The sequence below is a fragment of the Alligator mississippiensis genome, chromosome 4, assembly GCF_030867095.1.
Source record: "Alligator mississippiensis isolate rAllMis1 chromosome 4, rAllMis1, whole genome shotgun sequence".
In the NCBI taxonomy this organism is placed as follows: Eukaryota; Metazoa; Chordata; order Crocodylia; family Alligatoridae; genus Alligator; species Alligator mississippiensis.
The window spans coordinates 129,893,921-129,910,499 of NC_081827.1; the positions used below are offsets into that span (position 1 = coordinate 129,893,921).

Consider the following 16,579-nt stretch of genomic DNA (forward strand, 5'->3'; position numbering starts at 1 on the left):
TTGCCTCAACTTTGCTTTGACCATTTTAAATGATATTGTAACAAACTATGTAGGTTTTTACTTTATAATACACTCAACGTTGAAGCACAGTTCATAGCAGGGCTAGCCTTGGGTGACGCAACATTTTAATGTCTTATGTTGTTTTAGAACTTCAGCCCTGCAGAAATCCAGCAGTCTGGACAATTTGAAGAAAGAGACATCACAAGTGGTTGGTTTTGTTTTTATTGCGTTTCCCCTTGAGGTTGGAAACCAGCTTTTCTTGTTACTCTTTGTAGTCCTTTTGACTGCCTCAGGACTAAAATCTGGCTGAGAATACCAAAGGGATGGGAAAAATACCTGAGATGGTATAATGCCATTGGTACTGCTCTGTCCCACTTGTAAAATCCTCTGCATATTAGTGAAGGAGAAAATCTGTCCCAGACTATTTAGGCATCTGTCTTTTTTGTGCAGTGAGAATTTACAAGAGACAATCTCCTGCACACCCAAAGTGTGTCTTCACTGGATGAGAAGGAATGTTCTTAACTTGAAAAAACCCAGAGAAAAAGCCTAATGGAAACAAGGCAATCTGTTGTTTTCACCCAAGTTGTCAGATCACTTAAGACCAGGGATGGGCAAAATACAGCCCACCAGCTGGAGGGACCATGAGGCTGTTCCCGCCTGTGCCGGGGCAGGAAGCTCAGGTAAGGGGGGGGGGGGGGGGCACACTGGTCCCTGTCTGGCCATGGGGCTGGGGCAGGGGGCTGGGAGTGATGGGATGCACGAGAGCCAGCACTGGTGGGGCCCATAGTGGGGTGGCTCCCCTTTCTCCCTGCTGAGGCAGCCTGGCCCGGCTCCATAGAGCCCAGGCAGCTGCGCCCCAGGCTCCTGCCACCCTGCTCTAGGTCCTGTTGGCACTGTCCCTGGGACACTGCCTGGCTGTCGCTGGCTCCCAACCCCCCTGTGTGGCCTTGGCAGCACGGGGGCTGCTGAGGGCGGCATGACCTCGTGGGGATGAGGCTTGGGGCAGCAGTGGCCTGGCTGCCCCCCCAACAGGAGGCTCTGGTGGGTGCTGCCACCCTGGAAGGAGGGTCTGGGTCCCCACCCCATAAAGGAGCCCAGCGGCAGCTCGCTCCCTAGCCCCAGGACGGGCGGGGAGGCTGCGACAGGAGCAGGAGTGGAGCCGTGGCCACTTTTCTGCTCCAGAAGTTCCTGCGGCCGCGAGGAGCCCAGGGGCCCTGGGGAAGCTCCTGGTCAGCCGTGGGGGCAGCACGGGAAGCTTGGGGAGGCTGCTGGGGGTGGCATGACCTGACAGGGCCCCAACCCAGAGCATGGGAAGCTTGGGGAGGCTGCTAGAGCTTTCAGAGGAAAAAAGCAGCCATGGCTCCGCTCCAGCTCCTGGCGCAGCCTCCCTGCTTGTTCTGGGGCTGGGGGGGGTGAGCTGCTGCCAGGCCACTGAGGCCCTGTGGGGTGGGGGGGGGCTGGGCCATCCCCCCAGGGTGGTGGCAACACCTGGGCTGCCTGTGTTGGGGGCAGCCAGGCCTTTGCTGCCCCAAGCCTCAGGCACGCAATGCAAGTTCTGTACCACCTCCTTGGGCTTCCTGCATCCACATCCCCACTGACTTGTGCCACCCCTAGTGGCTCCAGGAGACCCCCACACTGCTGCCTCAAGCCTGACAGGCCCTTCCCTGGCAGCCCTCCGCCTCCTGGTGGCAGCAGGAGTCGCCGGACTGCAAACGCATCCATGAGGCTTCGGACAGCAAGGGCCCAGCTGACTCCCCCCTTGCAAACCCACAGCCACACCCTCCTCCAGACACAATCACACATCCCGCAAATACCACCTCCCCCCACGCGCACACACATCCACATCTCCCCACAAACCCCACATCCACCCACCCATACCCCCAGCACCCCTGCATACCCCACATACTATACAAAAGTAAGACTACGTTTTGAGCTATTATGCAATCTCTTCTACATTATAAACCACAAACACACAGGTATCAGGACAAAAATATATTTTTAATTGAATTAAAATATAATATTATGGATATTTGATTTTTAGTACATAATTTGTTTTTTTCTGGTTCTAAAATAGCAGATCCTCTTCTCCCAAGGAGTACTCGTAGGGGCAAGGAGAGGGACTTCTGGTGGCAAGGGTCAGAGGTCAAGGGTGGGACTTCCAGTCCCAAGATGGTGACCAGGGCAGGGCACCTGTCAAGGGGCTTTGTTACCCATGTGGCCCTCGACATCTTGTCAAAACTCGCTAAGCAGTCCTCCACCCAAAATAATTGCCCACCCCGGGTTAAGACTACGGAGAAACCTAATGTTTAACTCAACCTGTTGACTAGTGGAAAAACTGCAAGCTGCCTTGTCTCTGCTAGGATTTTACTTTGAGTTTTTTTTATATCAAGCACATACTTTTCTTTCCAAGTGAAGGAAAGGCCCAGGTGGACAAGAGGGCTACTAATATTTCTGTTTGCCCTCAGGACACACAATTTTCATTATAAACATTGACAATGAGAAGACTGGAAGTCTGGGGGTTGGCAATAGGATAATGAGCTTTTCAACTTCAGGTTCCAGTTCTGTTCCCTTCCTTGTTAGTGGCCAAAAGGAATTTCCTTCTGTGGGGACTTTACCAGGGTTGGATTTTTCCTGTTCTTTGACAGTCGAATGACACCAAAACTCCAGTCTAGAAATACTATTCCTCACAGCCTGCCAGACAAGAGGTTGAATGGTGCTCAGAAATCCTGGTTCACCATATCCAGCTATAGCAGTGGCTCTCATCTTTTTACCTCAAAGCACCCCATGATAACTTTCGGCAATTTAATGATACCACATTTAAAGACTGATTCATTTTTCACATTGCTTACATCCTTGCACCTTGCAGGCCCCGTAAAGGGATCTTACAGGGTGGCAGGGGAGGAGAGTAAAGCAGGGGTAGGCAAGATACGGCCTGCGGGCTGAATCTGACTCACCAGGCCATTCTGTCTGGCCTGCGGGGCCCCTAGAAATTTTTAAAAAATTAATATTAATTTGTCTCTGGCTCCTGTCAAAGGTGACAGGAGCCAGGGGCAGTAGGACCCAGGGGAAGCCACAGCAGGCTCCTGGAAGAGCAGGGCCTGCCTTGGCGTGCAGCAGCAGCCCAGCTGCCCCCACAAAGGGAGGCTCTGGTGGGTGCTGCCACCCCAGGGGGAAGGTCTGGCTCCCCTCCCCCCCCGCAGGGGCCCAGCAGCAGCTCACTCCCCAGCCCCAGGACGGGTGGGGAGGCTGCAACAGGAGCAGAAGCGGAGCTGTGGCTTCTTTTCTGCTCCAGAAGTTCCTGCAGCTGTGAGGAGCCCAGGGGCCCTGGGGAAGCTCCTGGCCAGCCCTGGGGGCAGCACGGGTTGCCTCCCAAGGCTGCGGGGGGTGGCACGACCTGGCAGGGTCCTGGCCTAGGGCAAGGGAAGCTTGGGGAGGCTGCAGGAGCTTTCAGAGAAAAAAAGGAGCCGTGGCTCCAGCTCCTGGCGCAGCCTCCCTGCCCGTTGTGGGGCTGGGGGAGTGAGCTGCTGCCAGGCCACTGGGCCCCTGTGAGGGGGGGGGGACTGGGCAATCCCCCCAGGGTGGTGTTAACCCCCAGGTCACCTGTGGTGGGGGCAGGCAGGCCTTTGCTGCTCCAAGCCTCAGGCACGTGATGCAAGTTCTGCACCATCTCTTTAGGCTTGCCGCATCCCGGGCCACATCCCCACTGATTCGTGCCACCCCCAGTGGCTCTAGGAGCCCCCTGCACTGCCCCTCAAGCCTGACAGGCCCTTCCCTGACAGCCGGCAGCAGGAGCCGCACCCCCCCCCACACCTACCCACCCCCCAACGCTGCTGCACACCCCACATACTATACAAGAGTAAGACTACGTTTTGAGCTATTATGCAATCTCTTCTACATATAAACAAACACACAGGTATCAAGACAAAAATATTATGGGTATTTGATTTCTAGTACATATTTTTTTGTTTTTCTGGTTCTAAGATAGCAAACCCTCTTCTCCCAAGGAGTACTTCCAGGGGCAAGGGGAGGGACTTCTGGTGGCAAGGGTCAGAGGTTGGGGCTGGACTTCCAGTCCCACGATGGTGACCAGGGGGCAGGGCACCTGTCAAGGGGCAGGGTTACACATGCGGCCCTTGACAGCTTGCCAAAACTTGCTAAGCGGCCCTCTGCCCAAAATAATTGCCCACCTCTGCAGTAAAGGGTGGTGCGTGGTACTCAGTGCTGGCAGGGGCTGCTTGATGGGGCAGATTGGAGAGCCTGTTAGACCTCTGTGGGAGGCAGTTGTCCCTGCAGGGGTTTAAAGGGGGTGACAATGTCCACTGGTGCAGAAGCTGGTGCCATGTGAGGGCAGCAGTGATGTGACTCTTCCATGCCCTGTTCTTTCCTCTGTCTGTTGCCTCCTTGCCCCCCAGTCTGTACCAGAACAGGAGAGTGCAACCCCTGCCACTGTAGCTACTCCTCCAGGGACTTGAATGCTGGACCCTCCCATCAGTTCCAAGAGCCAGGCTGAAAAAGTGCAGGCCCACATTTGCCTGCCTGCCTGCCCGCCCACCCACCCACAACAGAGCATACCTCCTGGAGCGTAAGGGTGGGCAGCACAGGTCTTACCAGGGACAGGGGCAGCACTTTTCAGCGCAACTCATTCCCTTTGTCCCCCCATGTTTGTGAAGCTGGTGAGAGGGACTGTAGGGCATACTGCTGGGGTGTTGGGGCAGGCACAGTGCCAGGCATGTGGAGAGGCTAGTGCTTGCCTCCTCTCACAGGGGCTGGATGCCATAGCACCCCTTAAAGGATCTGGTGGTACCTGGCATCCTAGTTGAGAATCACTGAGCTAGAGACTGAAAAGTAATGGTTTGAGCCTGTTTCGTTGGGCACACAACCCAAAGAGCAGAGGAGTGGATATTTTATCTACACGGCTGCCGCTCTGCCGCATTCCTGCCCTGGGTCGGCTCACACCACTCTACCCCTTGCTGCACTCAGGAGAGTTCATGTGACTAATTATATCATTTTGAAAATAAACAGGCTCAGCCAAATTTCCTTGTCAAGTAAAGAAACTTGTTCTGCAAACAGGCTGTGAACAGTTTGCCTAAAAACTCCTGCAGTGGGCTCCTCATGAAGGCTAGTTTCCACTCTTCTACTTGAGGAAGACAGGTGCAAGTCAACCAAAGCTCCATTGCAACAAAAGCCAAAGGCAGAACAGTCCTGCAAACTAAACTCTCATTTAACCCGAGAAAGGTCTCCCTCACAAGAGATTAGAAGTGTCCCAGTGATAGACAGTGAAAAATATTTATCTTTTGTAACTGAAACTAGATGGGTGGGTCAGATTAGGGTTACGCTCTACTCACTTCCCCAAGATTCAGATAAAATGGTTCTGGTTTTGATAATGCTGTTTGACAGAGCAGCAAAAAGGGAAAATATCTCATAAACTATTGTTGCATTTCAGTGCCAAATAAGAACTATATTATGAAGCCCCTGGGGGATGGTGTGTGTGTGTGTGTGTGTGTGTATATAAAGGTGAGGGGGGGAATAAAGAAGGGAGTTGATTGATTGGTAAGAAATACTGTCCCTGAGAGGTGTTTTTTGTTTGTTGGTTTTGTTTTGCTTAGAACTCAGCTACTTGTAACTCTAATGAATTAGAGATGCCTATTGTAACTAAGGTTTTAAACTTTCTTCAATCTTTCCCAAACAGGACATAGAACCGGTGCAGAAGCCAGAAGAGGTAATTTGTGTGCATCTTCATAAAGTCATGCAGAAGGTGGAATGTGTGTGTTTTTTTCAGTAGCTTAGCTTCGTTAACCATTCGGTATCAACATTTGTAAGAGGGAGGAGCAGACCTGCAAATAAGGTGGTGGAGTGTGATTTAAAGAATATATTATTTTCTCCTCCATTTGTTCTGTGAGGTTTATTTTTTTTTCTCCCACTTCTTTTTGTCTCTTCACATGTGTCCCGTTTTTTCTGCCTGCCTGAGAATGATTAAAGTTACTTACTAATTACTGTTTTTCCCCAAGAGCTCCTGCTTTTAAAATATTGGCAAAGCTGGCCCTCCAATTTTATTGGTAGCTTTGTATTTTGAATTTTGTATCTTAGCAACCTTTCAAGTTCAAAGTATTGCAGTAAAGTGGTGCACTGGTGGCTGCCTACAAACTCATCAGGGGAGATCAACAGCAAATAGGTAGAGCCCATTTCTCCCCAGCACCACCTGGGGTGACAAGGAACAATGGTAATAAGCTGATGGAGAATAGGTTTAAGTGAGAGATCAGAAGGCAATATTTTACAGTTAGGGTGGCCAAAATCTGGAACCAGCTTCCTAGGGAAGTGGTCCTCTCCCCTACCTTGGGCAAATTCAAGAGGAGGTTGGATGATCACCTGTCTGGGGTCTTGTGAGCCCAGGATTCATTCCTGCCTGTGGCAGGGGGTCAGGCTAGATGATCTGTTCAGGTCCCTCCTGACTCTAGCTACTATGAAACTATGAAGTGGCTAATTTTTTTTTATGGTGGGTGCTATTAAGGAGTCAGCATTTGTGAGCAATTACTATGCAGTGATAGCTAACATGTGGCAGCTATTCACTGTTCTCTAATGAGGAAAGAATCATAGGTGCTACTTTTTGATGATGACTATGTCCTGTTAGTAAAAAAGGAATTGTCTGTGTCTGAGATGGATTTACCTCAGTCATCAGTCAGATGGCTAGAGAGAATGAAGTTAAAATCGCATATGGCTAAAAACTCAGAAAACAGAAAAGCTAACATCCTGATTAGTGTTACTCTACATTTTTAAAAATATCTGGTAGAGTTGGAGTGGTGTTGTAGTTGTGATGGTCCAGGAAATACAAAAGAAACAAGTATCAAAACAGAAAGACTTTCTAATTTCTTGCTTCGCAGTGCTTCTACAGGCATCCATAGAAACTGAAAGCTAACGGGATGAGAGAGCTTGGAATCTGAAGACTGTGTGAAGATGTTTTTGTGTATTACCATATCTTACAGTGCCACCTTTATTACCTCAGAAATTTTGTAGCGGATGCATTTTACTCTTGTAAGGGCAGTCTAAATCATTCTAAATCCTGATCATATTCAACTGAATATCTTTTTCTATTTTTAATCCCACTGCCCTATTCTCACAGTGGACAAGCTGCCACATGGCTTTTCAGCATTCAGTGTTCTTTTTTGGAGCACTAATGCTGAGTCCTCAAGACTTGTTTCCCTGTCTGTTCAGAATAAAGCTCCGGCAGGTGGTGGTAAATTTGGAAACCTCCCTCCAAAATCCCCGACTCAAGGTAGCATCGGAGAGGAGGACAGTTTTGGCACACGTAAAGCCAGATCTTCATTTGGCCGCGGCTTTTTCAAGATAAAAAACAACAAGAGGACAGCAAGCGCCCCCAATTTGGGTAGGTACCATACACCTGAGTACCTTTCCAGGGTATTTTCAATAAGCGTCTTTTTTCCTAATTAGAAAGATTATCCATTGCAAATGCTAGTGGGCCAACCACAGTCCGATTCAAAGATATTTTTCCAAGTAGAAGTGCATTTCAAATAATGCAGAAACCAATAGCCACACCACAGCAGTGCAGGTACGGGTAGTCCCGCATTACCGTCTCAGACCAGTGGGTCCTGACCTTTCTGCAGTACTGGAATGTGCTGATTCCAAGTGTTAGTTTACGTTACAAAAATGCAACAATCAACCTGCATATTTCTTTCTCCTGTTTTACCTTTATCTTAGAGTTAATGAGGCTCTTAGATGTTTGAGTAGAGAGAGAGTAATACAACTACCTTGCATACACATGCACACTGTATTTTAATGTATGTTTTTATGGATTGTTTGAATACTAATGATTGGGACTGGATTGAGGAAGGATACCCTTCTTGAAATTTCCATTTGTTTCTGTCACTTGGTAATACTTCCATATTGAAATGAAACAAGTAATACCTTAGACATATTGCAAGGAGAACTTAGGCAGCTTAGGGCACCTATCCACATGCCCAATGCCTGCTCCAACGCATTCTAATTACAATGTGTTGGAGCAGACTTGATTAATCGAGTCTGCTGGACAGTGCTAATTAACACACTCCAAAAGTCTCAGCATCACATGTATTCAGTGTTCCCATGCTTCAAAATGGTGGTGGGGGTGCTTTATCTTGTTAAGTGAGCTTTAGTTAAAGCACCCCCGCCTCCATTTTGAAGCACAGGGTGCTGAATACATGAGATGCTGTGGGTGCTTTAATTAGTGGCTTCCAAGAGCAGCTCTAATTAAAGCTCCCCATCCCCCTCCAACACTGGAACAGCTGTAAAGACGCCTATAGAGACATACCTGCAGTAGCACCTGTCCAAGAGCAGTCTTTCTATCCTTTTAATAAAAACACCAGCAAAATTTGTGCATCTGAAAGGCATCTACCCACGTAGAAGTTTAATTTCAACTTGAGAAGGGAGAGTATCTTCATCCTTCAGCTTAACTGAGTTTTATTTGTCACCATTTGGAGCAGAATAGACATTTGCTTTTATTACACAGAGATCATACCAGACCTTTGCTCATTGGAGATTATCCATGGGAGCAAATTATCAGGGGGAGAGGGCTGGGTTGTGTTGTCTCCATCATTGTCTGACCTGCACTTAGAAACTATCAAAGATGTTCCTTAAAAGAGGAGGGACAATAGCGACAGCTGGACCAAGACTGGACTGGTCTTGAGACCTTGGGCAGTCTCACAAGGAAGATGAACTATGCTGTGCTGAACCCAAATGAGCAGTGTCACCCTATTTTGGTTTGCCTTCATAGATAGGCACGTGTTTTACTGCTGTGTTAAGAAGACTCTTACCAGGCAAAACTTGTGTTACAGCAGCAGTGACAGATATGATCCGGCATCAAGTAATGGAGTTGTGTTACATGAACTCTTGAGGTCCCTTCCAGCTGTGTTTTCAATGATTCATTGATCCACAGCCATATTTTTTCTTTCTCCCCCATATAATATAGAAATGTATTGGTCTGCCTGGAACAGATTTAGTGTCCATTTGGATGGTTAGACCAAACTGTCTCATCTCTAGTTGTAATCACTTCTTTGTCTGATCTCTGCAATGGAACAAAAAAATGCAGTTGTTAAATAAGCCTTGCAAACTGAAAGTGGTGGAGTCTCGTGGTTCCAGCAGAAGACAGAATGATGGGGTTTCTGGTCATGTGTTTACTGTATGAATTGAGGAAAGTCCCTTATTTTGTTTGTTTCATTGGATCTATCCGTATAACTGATGTCATGATATTTGCCTCCCCTCACTGGTGTTTTGTGTGGAACAAGCGCAATGTATTATTAATAGAGATGCAGTATATTATTCTTTGTATGAGGACTGGAATCATCTGGATGTTTTCACCCTTCTTCAACATAACTTTTTCTGTTACTTTTTGGTGGTGGTGGGGAATGCATTGGTGATGCTAATCTCTGTGGATTCAGTGCCATGTGTGATGCATGTGTCTATCATACTGCTCTTCCCTTGTCTTGTATTTTTGGTAATGTGAGTTTTGATATGTGTTTTACTTTGTCACTCTGCGTGTTCTCTCCCATTGTGCTGCTTGTGGTTATGTGCATTATTTGGATATCTGAAGATCGCAGTCGAAGTGCAAGCGCGCCTACCTTAGGTATAGTAGTCTTGCATGTCTGCCTGTACAAGTGCTACATAGTGATTGCTGCTAACAGCTGGTTTTGACCATGCACTCCTAAAGCAGAGCTAGAAACAATATCCATCACTAAAATAATTTTTTTCATGTAACATCTGCCCACTACTAAAAGTCTGCTGCGCTGTTCCATGATAAACTTCTACTAATAAGATTTTGCAGGTAAAAGATTACCTGTAAAGATTAACTTGCCTCTGAACACAAGTATACCCACTGACCCAAACAAGAAGTTAGGGAATGAAAGGTAGTGGTTTAAGTTTACCTACATTTACAGAGGTAGCTATCCATTCTACTGTCTGTTGTAGTAACTTCATGGTTTTTAAGGTCAATGTATCTGTCTTGTCATCCAATTTGGAGAGTCTGAAATGCAGTTTGAATCTTGAAAATACTGACCAGACTTTCCTTAAGCTAACAAGCACTGTGGGGAAAGATACATAGTTTTTTTTTCTTTCTTGCTGAAATAATTAAGGAAGAAATGGATGTAACAAACTTAAGAGAGTTTTTGCAGAAAGAAAGGGAGACTGATCAGTTTAATCAGGTCATTAAATGCCCTTCTGGAAGGTGCTCAGATACTGTGCTGATGATTGGGGTAGAGCAACTGAAATGGAATGGAGCATTCTACCTTCATGTATGCACAAGTGACCTGACACCAGTTGGAGTAATTGAAAGCAGATGTGACTCTAGCAGATGACAGGAGAAGTGGTCTCTCTTCCCTGTCCCAACCCCATTTGCATCCATAATGTCGCTTCCATAAGACATCTATTCCAAAGTCTAGTGTGGTTTCTCCTCCCTGTCTTGACCCTATTGGTGTCCATAATGTCACTTCCATAAAGCTTCTGTTCCAAAGTGTAGTGTCAATGCTTGAAGAAGAACAAATGCAAGGAGCACTCATTCTAGAACCATACAATCCCTGCAAATTCATTCATCATTGTCTTGATAGTCACTCAAGAATACTGTTGAAATGTACAAGTTCTTTTCTCAGGCCATTTCTTTAAGAAGTGCTCACAAAGTAGCGCTGTCCTCTTGCGACAGACTGTCCCATCTGGCTTTCAGTAAAGCTCGAAGTGCTCAGAAAACATGCACAAAAACAAAGGATATACCTTTGGCTGAGGCATCTAAACTTTGCCCAGCCAAGTGTCATGCTGGCTAGTTTTTAGGAATCATGGGACTGTCTGACATTAATTGGAGCCAGTGCAGCCACCTTCATCATTAGCTCTGAAGTGTAAGGGCACAGATACTTGCATAACATACTCCATTTTGACCCAAGTAACTTGAACATGCTGTATTGTGGTGGTGAGATTTATATCCCACCCTCTCCAGAGAGCCTCAGGGTGACTATCAATAAATGACAACCCACAAAGAAAAAAACCCAGTAGAGTCCCCAAATGGCACCCCAGAACTTGAAAACTCCATGCTTGCACTCCTACTTCCTTTGAAGAGGTCTATTTAAAAAAGAATGTATTTAAAAAAATGGGGCCTGTAGGTTTACACCTAAGTGAAAGGTAAGGAAAGTATCTACAAGCTGCACCTATTATAGGTCTCCATTTGGCTGCATTTCAGTCATGGCTGTTTCACCTAGACAAACTCACGCAGTAAGTTTATGCTTGTTACTTGCTCTTTTGTTGTAAGCTTCCTTTTAGCAAATATGTGACAGTAAACAAACTCCTGCTGATTTTCTTTGCTCTGGCACTTGCTAGTGCATCTCCGCTTAAGTAGAATGTTAGATTCTTCAGTTATGTGTCTTTTTAAACTGTCTTTTTTTGTTTTTGTTTTTTTTTCATTTTTATAATTGTCAACTACATTCTTGAGACAGCATCCTTTCTGTTTGCCCTGACTGTTTGCTCTATCCCTTAAGAGGGATAGAGAATCTTTTTATTTTTAAAGACCTAACATGATAATTATGGATGGAGTAGTATCCTGAAGCAGGGAAAGATACTGGATACATTCATCCTGTGACTTAAACAATGGTTTTTAGTCTGAACAAAGCCCAAAAGATTGTGGTGCATGCTTGTAAAAAGAGCAGAATGTTCCACCATATGCAGAAGAATAAATGCTGTCTTTTCCCATTAACATTCTTGAGACGGAAGGAGTTGGTGGTTAGAATTTACTAGATGGACATCTAATGAGATGCTGCATTTTGTGACAAAGGGATGTCGGTAAGAAAGATTTCTGTAGTGCTTAGGGCACCCTGTAGCTTACTCTGCCATGCTATTGACCTGCTGCAGAGCTAGCTTCCTGTGCCTCAGCATAGCCAAGCAAAATGGCTATAGTAACAATTCTTGAACAGGTGCTTAAAGAACATGAAGTATACATTTTGTATATTGCCAGTTTGTAAGTACAAGGTGTAGGCAGGAACATGGGCAACTGGTGCCTCCCGTGTCGGGGGGGGACACCAGATTGCTGACCAAGGGGGCCCCCCAGCAGCAGATCACCAAGTGCGGAACCACCAGTGGCAAAACCGAAAGTACACTTCTGCCGACACTTCAGGTTTTGCAGCTGGCACTTCCAGGGGATGCATGGCCAATCTTAGGGGATACATATGCACCCATGTGCACCCCCTACACATCACCAGTGGACAGGAACATGTTTTTAGGTGTTGTCTCTTTTGGACCCCCTCTACTTTTTAAATTGATGGTTTACTTCAATTCTGGCGAGAGTTGGATTCAGCAGTGTGTTCATAGAGTGTAATGCAGGCAAAGTACTGCAAAGGTGAAGTGTTACTGGCATTTGTTTTCTAATAGCTGAAACAGAGAAGGGATCTGCAGATCACTTGGATCTGGCTGGTTTGTCCCCTCAGCCAAAAGAAACCGATAGTGTGCAACTGTCTCCACCTTCACCTGACTCCAAAAAGAAGGCCAGAGGAATCAAGAAATTATTTGGAAAGTAAGTAAACTATGAGAGGTGATCATCCTTGATGGCTGCATCACTAGAGGGATTGTCAGGAGGACACAGACACCAGAAACCCAGCTCAAGCTGGATATGGGCAAAGTGGTTGCCATTTGAAAGCTGCTGAGTGAAATGAGCTGCTGGTCTCCGTGTAGCAACTAGTGAATAGTTGTCCTTCTTGTAGTCTCCCCAAGGCTTAGCATGTTTTTGGTGCTTTCTGGTTCTCACTCATCCTTTCTGCACCCTTCCCCTCCTACCCCCCAGTCTAGTAGCTGTAGTGTAGTGTGACCAGTGTGTGGGCAAAACGGCGAAAAATGGTTTAGTTCATGGTTTGTCAGTATATTCTGTGGTTGCGATAATAGAGGAATTGGTTTTGCTGTTATCATGTGTGCTACGGTGTTAAATAGTGCTTTCCCTCCTTTGTTTAGACTCAGAAGAAGTCAGTCTACCACATTTAACCCAGAAGATATATCTGAGTCAGAGTTCAAAAGAGGAGGGACAAGAGCGACAGCTGGACCAAGACTGGGCTGGTCTCGAGACCTTGGACAGTCTCGCAAGTAAGATGAACTATGCTGTGCTGAACCCAAATTTGCCGTGCCACCCTATTTTGGTTTGCCTTTATAGAAAGGCATGTATTTTACCACTGTGTTAAGATGACTCTCACCAGGCAAATCTTTTGTTATAACAGCAATCATACTGGTAGTCAATAGGCACACCCAGATTCTAGGGATGTTGCCCTTTTGGAGAGCGGGGCCAGGAATTTAAGTGTGGCCCCAGCAGTGAAGTTCATGTGGGTATGCTGTGTGCCTGTACCTGAGGGGTAGCCTCAGTAGTGGAAGTTTGGTGTACATGCATTCAGGGAGAGAGACAAAGGGAACTGTTCATGAGTGTCAGCCCACATGCATTTCAAGCAATGCTTCATTCATTGTCATTAAACCAAAGCTTGCTATGGTTCCCTTTCCTTATCTTCTAGTACACTGGAATATCTGTGGGGATTGTGAAGCTACTACTATGATATACAGAATATTTTAGTAATATTTTAAAGATTAAGCCATCCTGAAGCATGAGGCTGCTTCTGCAGCATGGTTGTCATTGGGCCTACGGATTGGCCAATCTTAGGGTCCCATTTTGCTAGGTGTGGTGTGTAATAAATGTATGTAATACATAGTCCGTGGCCCAAAGGGCTTACAAGACCAAAAAAAAAAAAAGAAAAAAAGAAGCACAGATGCAGACTCTCCCAGCTATGGTCGTAGCTCTTAAACCCCTTTGAATTTGTAATATTTTATTTTTCTAATAACATTTTGAAAGCAGTTGTCCCCTGCTTTAGTGACCTGGATATGCCATTTGCTAAATGGACAAAGGAGAAAGTTTGCAACTGGCTTCAGGACCAAGGTTTGGGTTCATACATAAATAATGGCAAACACTGGATACTCTCTGGGCAAACCCTTTTGCAAGCTTCTCAGCAAGATCTGGAAAAGGTAAGAAGTTAAAAGAAATATTTATATTGAAGCAAAAGTAAGCTTTGCATTTGTGTATCTAAATTAGGGCTATTCAGTGCAAAAATAAAAAGATGGAAATATAAAATAGATTTGTCCTTACTACTGAAAAAAATCAGTTTTACACTCCTGATTTATTATTAATATTTGGTGGCAAGTTAAAAAATGTGCCCTTGAGGTTAATTAAATGTGTGGTCTAACAGCAGTAGTCTGTTGGCACATCAACCCATTTTCCATACCAGACATTTAATCACTTTGTTAGAATAGAGATTATGGTCTTGGCTCTCCTGTTATAAATAACTGTGTAAGGTGGGTGTAAAAGGCAGTTATGATGATTTGGTAGCAGTTTGTCTTCACTCAGCTCAGGTGAGAATGACAGTGTAAGTGCAATGCCCTAGAATCAGATTCTCATTGTGTATAATTATGAAGTTAACTGTGCCTCAGCTTTTAAACTCTGTAGTGGAGGGTGAGGACCTTGTTATTTGTTAGAGTTTATTTCGATCCAAAATGAAGCAGTGTTGAATAGTTAGTAATTTTGGTTGTCAACAAACAAGAAAAGCAAGCCTGGTGTCGGCATCCTCAGGAGATATAAAATGTTGAATTAGCCCACTAGTTATACCAAACTGACATTAGAAAGCATTGGTGTGGACCTTAAGGTGTCAGTGAAGCATTCTGTTTCAGGTGTCAGTGAAAGTCCTATATTTGCAAAGGTCCTGTGACAGCTGCACTTGCAGTAAAACTGGGCATGGGAAGTAGTTATTTTTTTTTTTAATGATTTAATACATTTGATAAATAACACCAATAGAACACTTTGTTTTTCAGAGCACATTATGGCTATTAACTAGTTAGGCAAAGAAAACTGTGAGAATTAACTGCAAGGTATGCAATTAAATGCATTGAACCTTAAAATATTATGTTGACTTTTATAATTTAGTATGATTTAGCATGCTTTCCTTATACCGTGTAAGATTACTGGAACTAAATTAAAGTATCATAATGCACTAAACCCTAAATAAGTGGCCCGGTTTTCAGAAGGGTTGGGCACCGGCTTTCTGTTGACATCCAAAGGCATAATGGGTACTCTGCAAACATTAGACTACGCTCTTTTAGGTACTTCATTATGGATTTAGGTTTCTAACTGTAGATACAGATTTAAGACCAAATTCTGTCCTCTGATACATGTGCTCGTTACTTATCCAAGGACAAGCTTTTGTCTTGTATTGTTAGGATTGAAGTACTGATTTATGTATGTATGTGTGTATGTATTTATTTATTTTTGAAATGGTAAAATGTTTTCCAGCTATTCTTACTGTTTTGATTCTCAGCAAATCATTGTGCAATTAAACTGGAAATTAAGGGGTTGATGATTCTTTATCTTTGCAGGAACTCGGGATAAAGCATCCACTCCATCGAAAAAAACTTCAGCTTGCTCTTCAGGCACTCGGGTCTGAAGAAGAAAACAATCATGGAAAACTGGATTATCATTGGGTCACCAGTAAGATTTTATTCCATCCTAAAATATTAGTATCCCAAGACAATGGCTGGGGGCTTAGAACAGAAGGGGACTTGGGAGTTTTGTGAACACCTGAGAGTAAAAAATAACATGGAGAGTATTGATTAACTACATAACTGCCCTTAGTCCAGAGATGGTTTGACATAGTAAAATGTTTGTTTTGTAGGGTGGTTGGATGATATTGGACTTCCCCAGTATAAGACTCAGTTTGATGAAGGGAAGGTGGATGGTCGAATGCTGCATTACATGAGTGTAGTAAGTAAATAGCATTTTTTTCTGGCATCTTTTTTTTTTTAATTATTTTTTTTAAATGCACAAATGACAGTTCAGAGCGGCTCATCAGAGACTAAACAATTATGTGGTAACTATTTGAGCTTAAATTGTATCCCTGTGCAGGGATGTCTATGCCTGCCCGAAGTCATGCTTGGAAGATTTCAGGTCAGATGTAAATACCTTGTGGTGGTTCTGTATATGAATGACTTTCACATCATGTGACCAGAATTGTAATATGGAGGATAACCATTATGAAAAACTTGGAGGATGAATTCCATTTGCTTTTACAAAACTGAGAATGATAAAAATAACATTGTGCATGAAATCCTGTTTAATAGAAAGCTTTCTGTTTGTCTTCTGTAAGTTCAAGTTGGTTGAATTTTCTATAACCCATTCCACATATCTGATAAATAACAGCAGGGTAGAGCTTAATAGAGGTCAAGCTGTCATGGTATAAAATCAGATACTCCTGTATTTGTCTGTATCCTCTGATAGTGATGTGTGTTGCTCCTCTTCAATGGAATATGTGCAGTATTATGCTGACCATAGCAGCTGTGCTAGATAAATGCTAATAGTACTTCACATGTGTGTGTTAAGGATGCCATACGTCCAGGTTTTCCTGGGCATGACCTCTTTTTGGGTCCTCCCATTTCTGTCTGGGTGTTTTTTAAAATATGAACAAATGTGCAGGATTTCGCTCTGCTCAGTAATGAAGTTTTTCCCAGCACCTGCGTGTGGCAGGGATGTGCGGAGAGGATGGGT

General features: G+C 44.9%; 1 protein-coding gene across 10 annotated transcripts in view; it reads left to right on the forward strand.

The window, feature by feature from the left end:
• The window catches only part of PPFIBP1 (PPFIA binding protein 1), a 185,667-nt gene that overhangs the window by 151,544 nt on the left and 17,544 nt on the right, over positions 1-16,579 (forward strand). For 7 of the 10 annotated variants that reach the window (XM_014607328.3, XM_059726613.1, XM_059726614.1 and 4 more), the window contains 9 exons: positions 148-208; positions 5,690-5,719; positions 7,210-7,381; positions 9,581-9,613; positions 12,391-12,532; positions 12,964-13,092; positions 13,863-14,013; positions 15,415-15,526; positions 15,711-15,799. In XM_014607328.3, coding sequence (XP_014462814.1) covers positions 148-208; positions 5,690-5,719; positions 7,210-7,381; positions 9,581-9,613; positions 12,391-12,532; positions 12,964-13,092; positions 13,863-14,013; positions 15,415-15,526; positions 15,711-15,799 — 919 coding nt within the window. The remainder of the gene's footprint in view (positions 1-147; positions 209-5,689; positions 5,720-7,209; positions 7,382-9,580; positions 9,614-12,390; positions 12,533-12,963; positions 13,093-13,862; positions 14,014-15,414; positions 15,527-15,710; positions 15,800-16,579) is intronic. The other 3 variants (XM_059726615.1, XM_059726620.1, XM_059726619.1) reach the window with 1 other exon arrangement.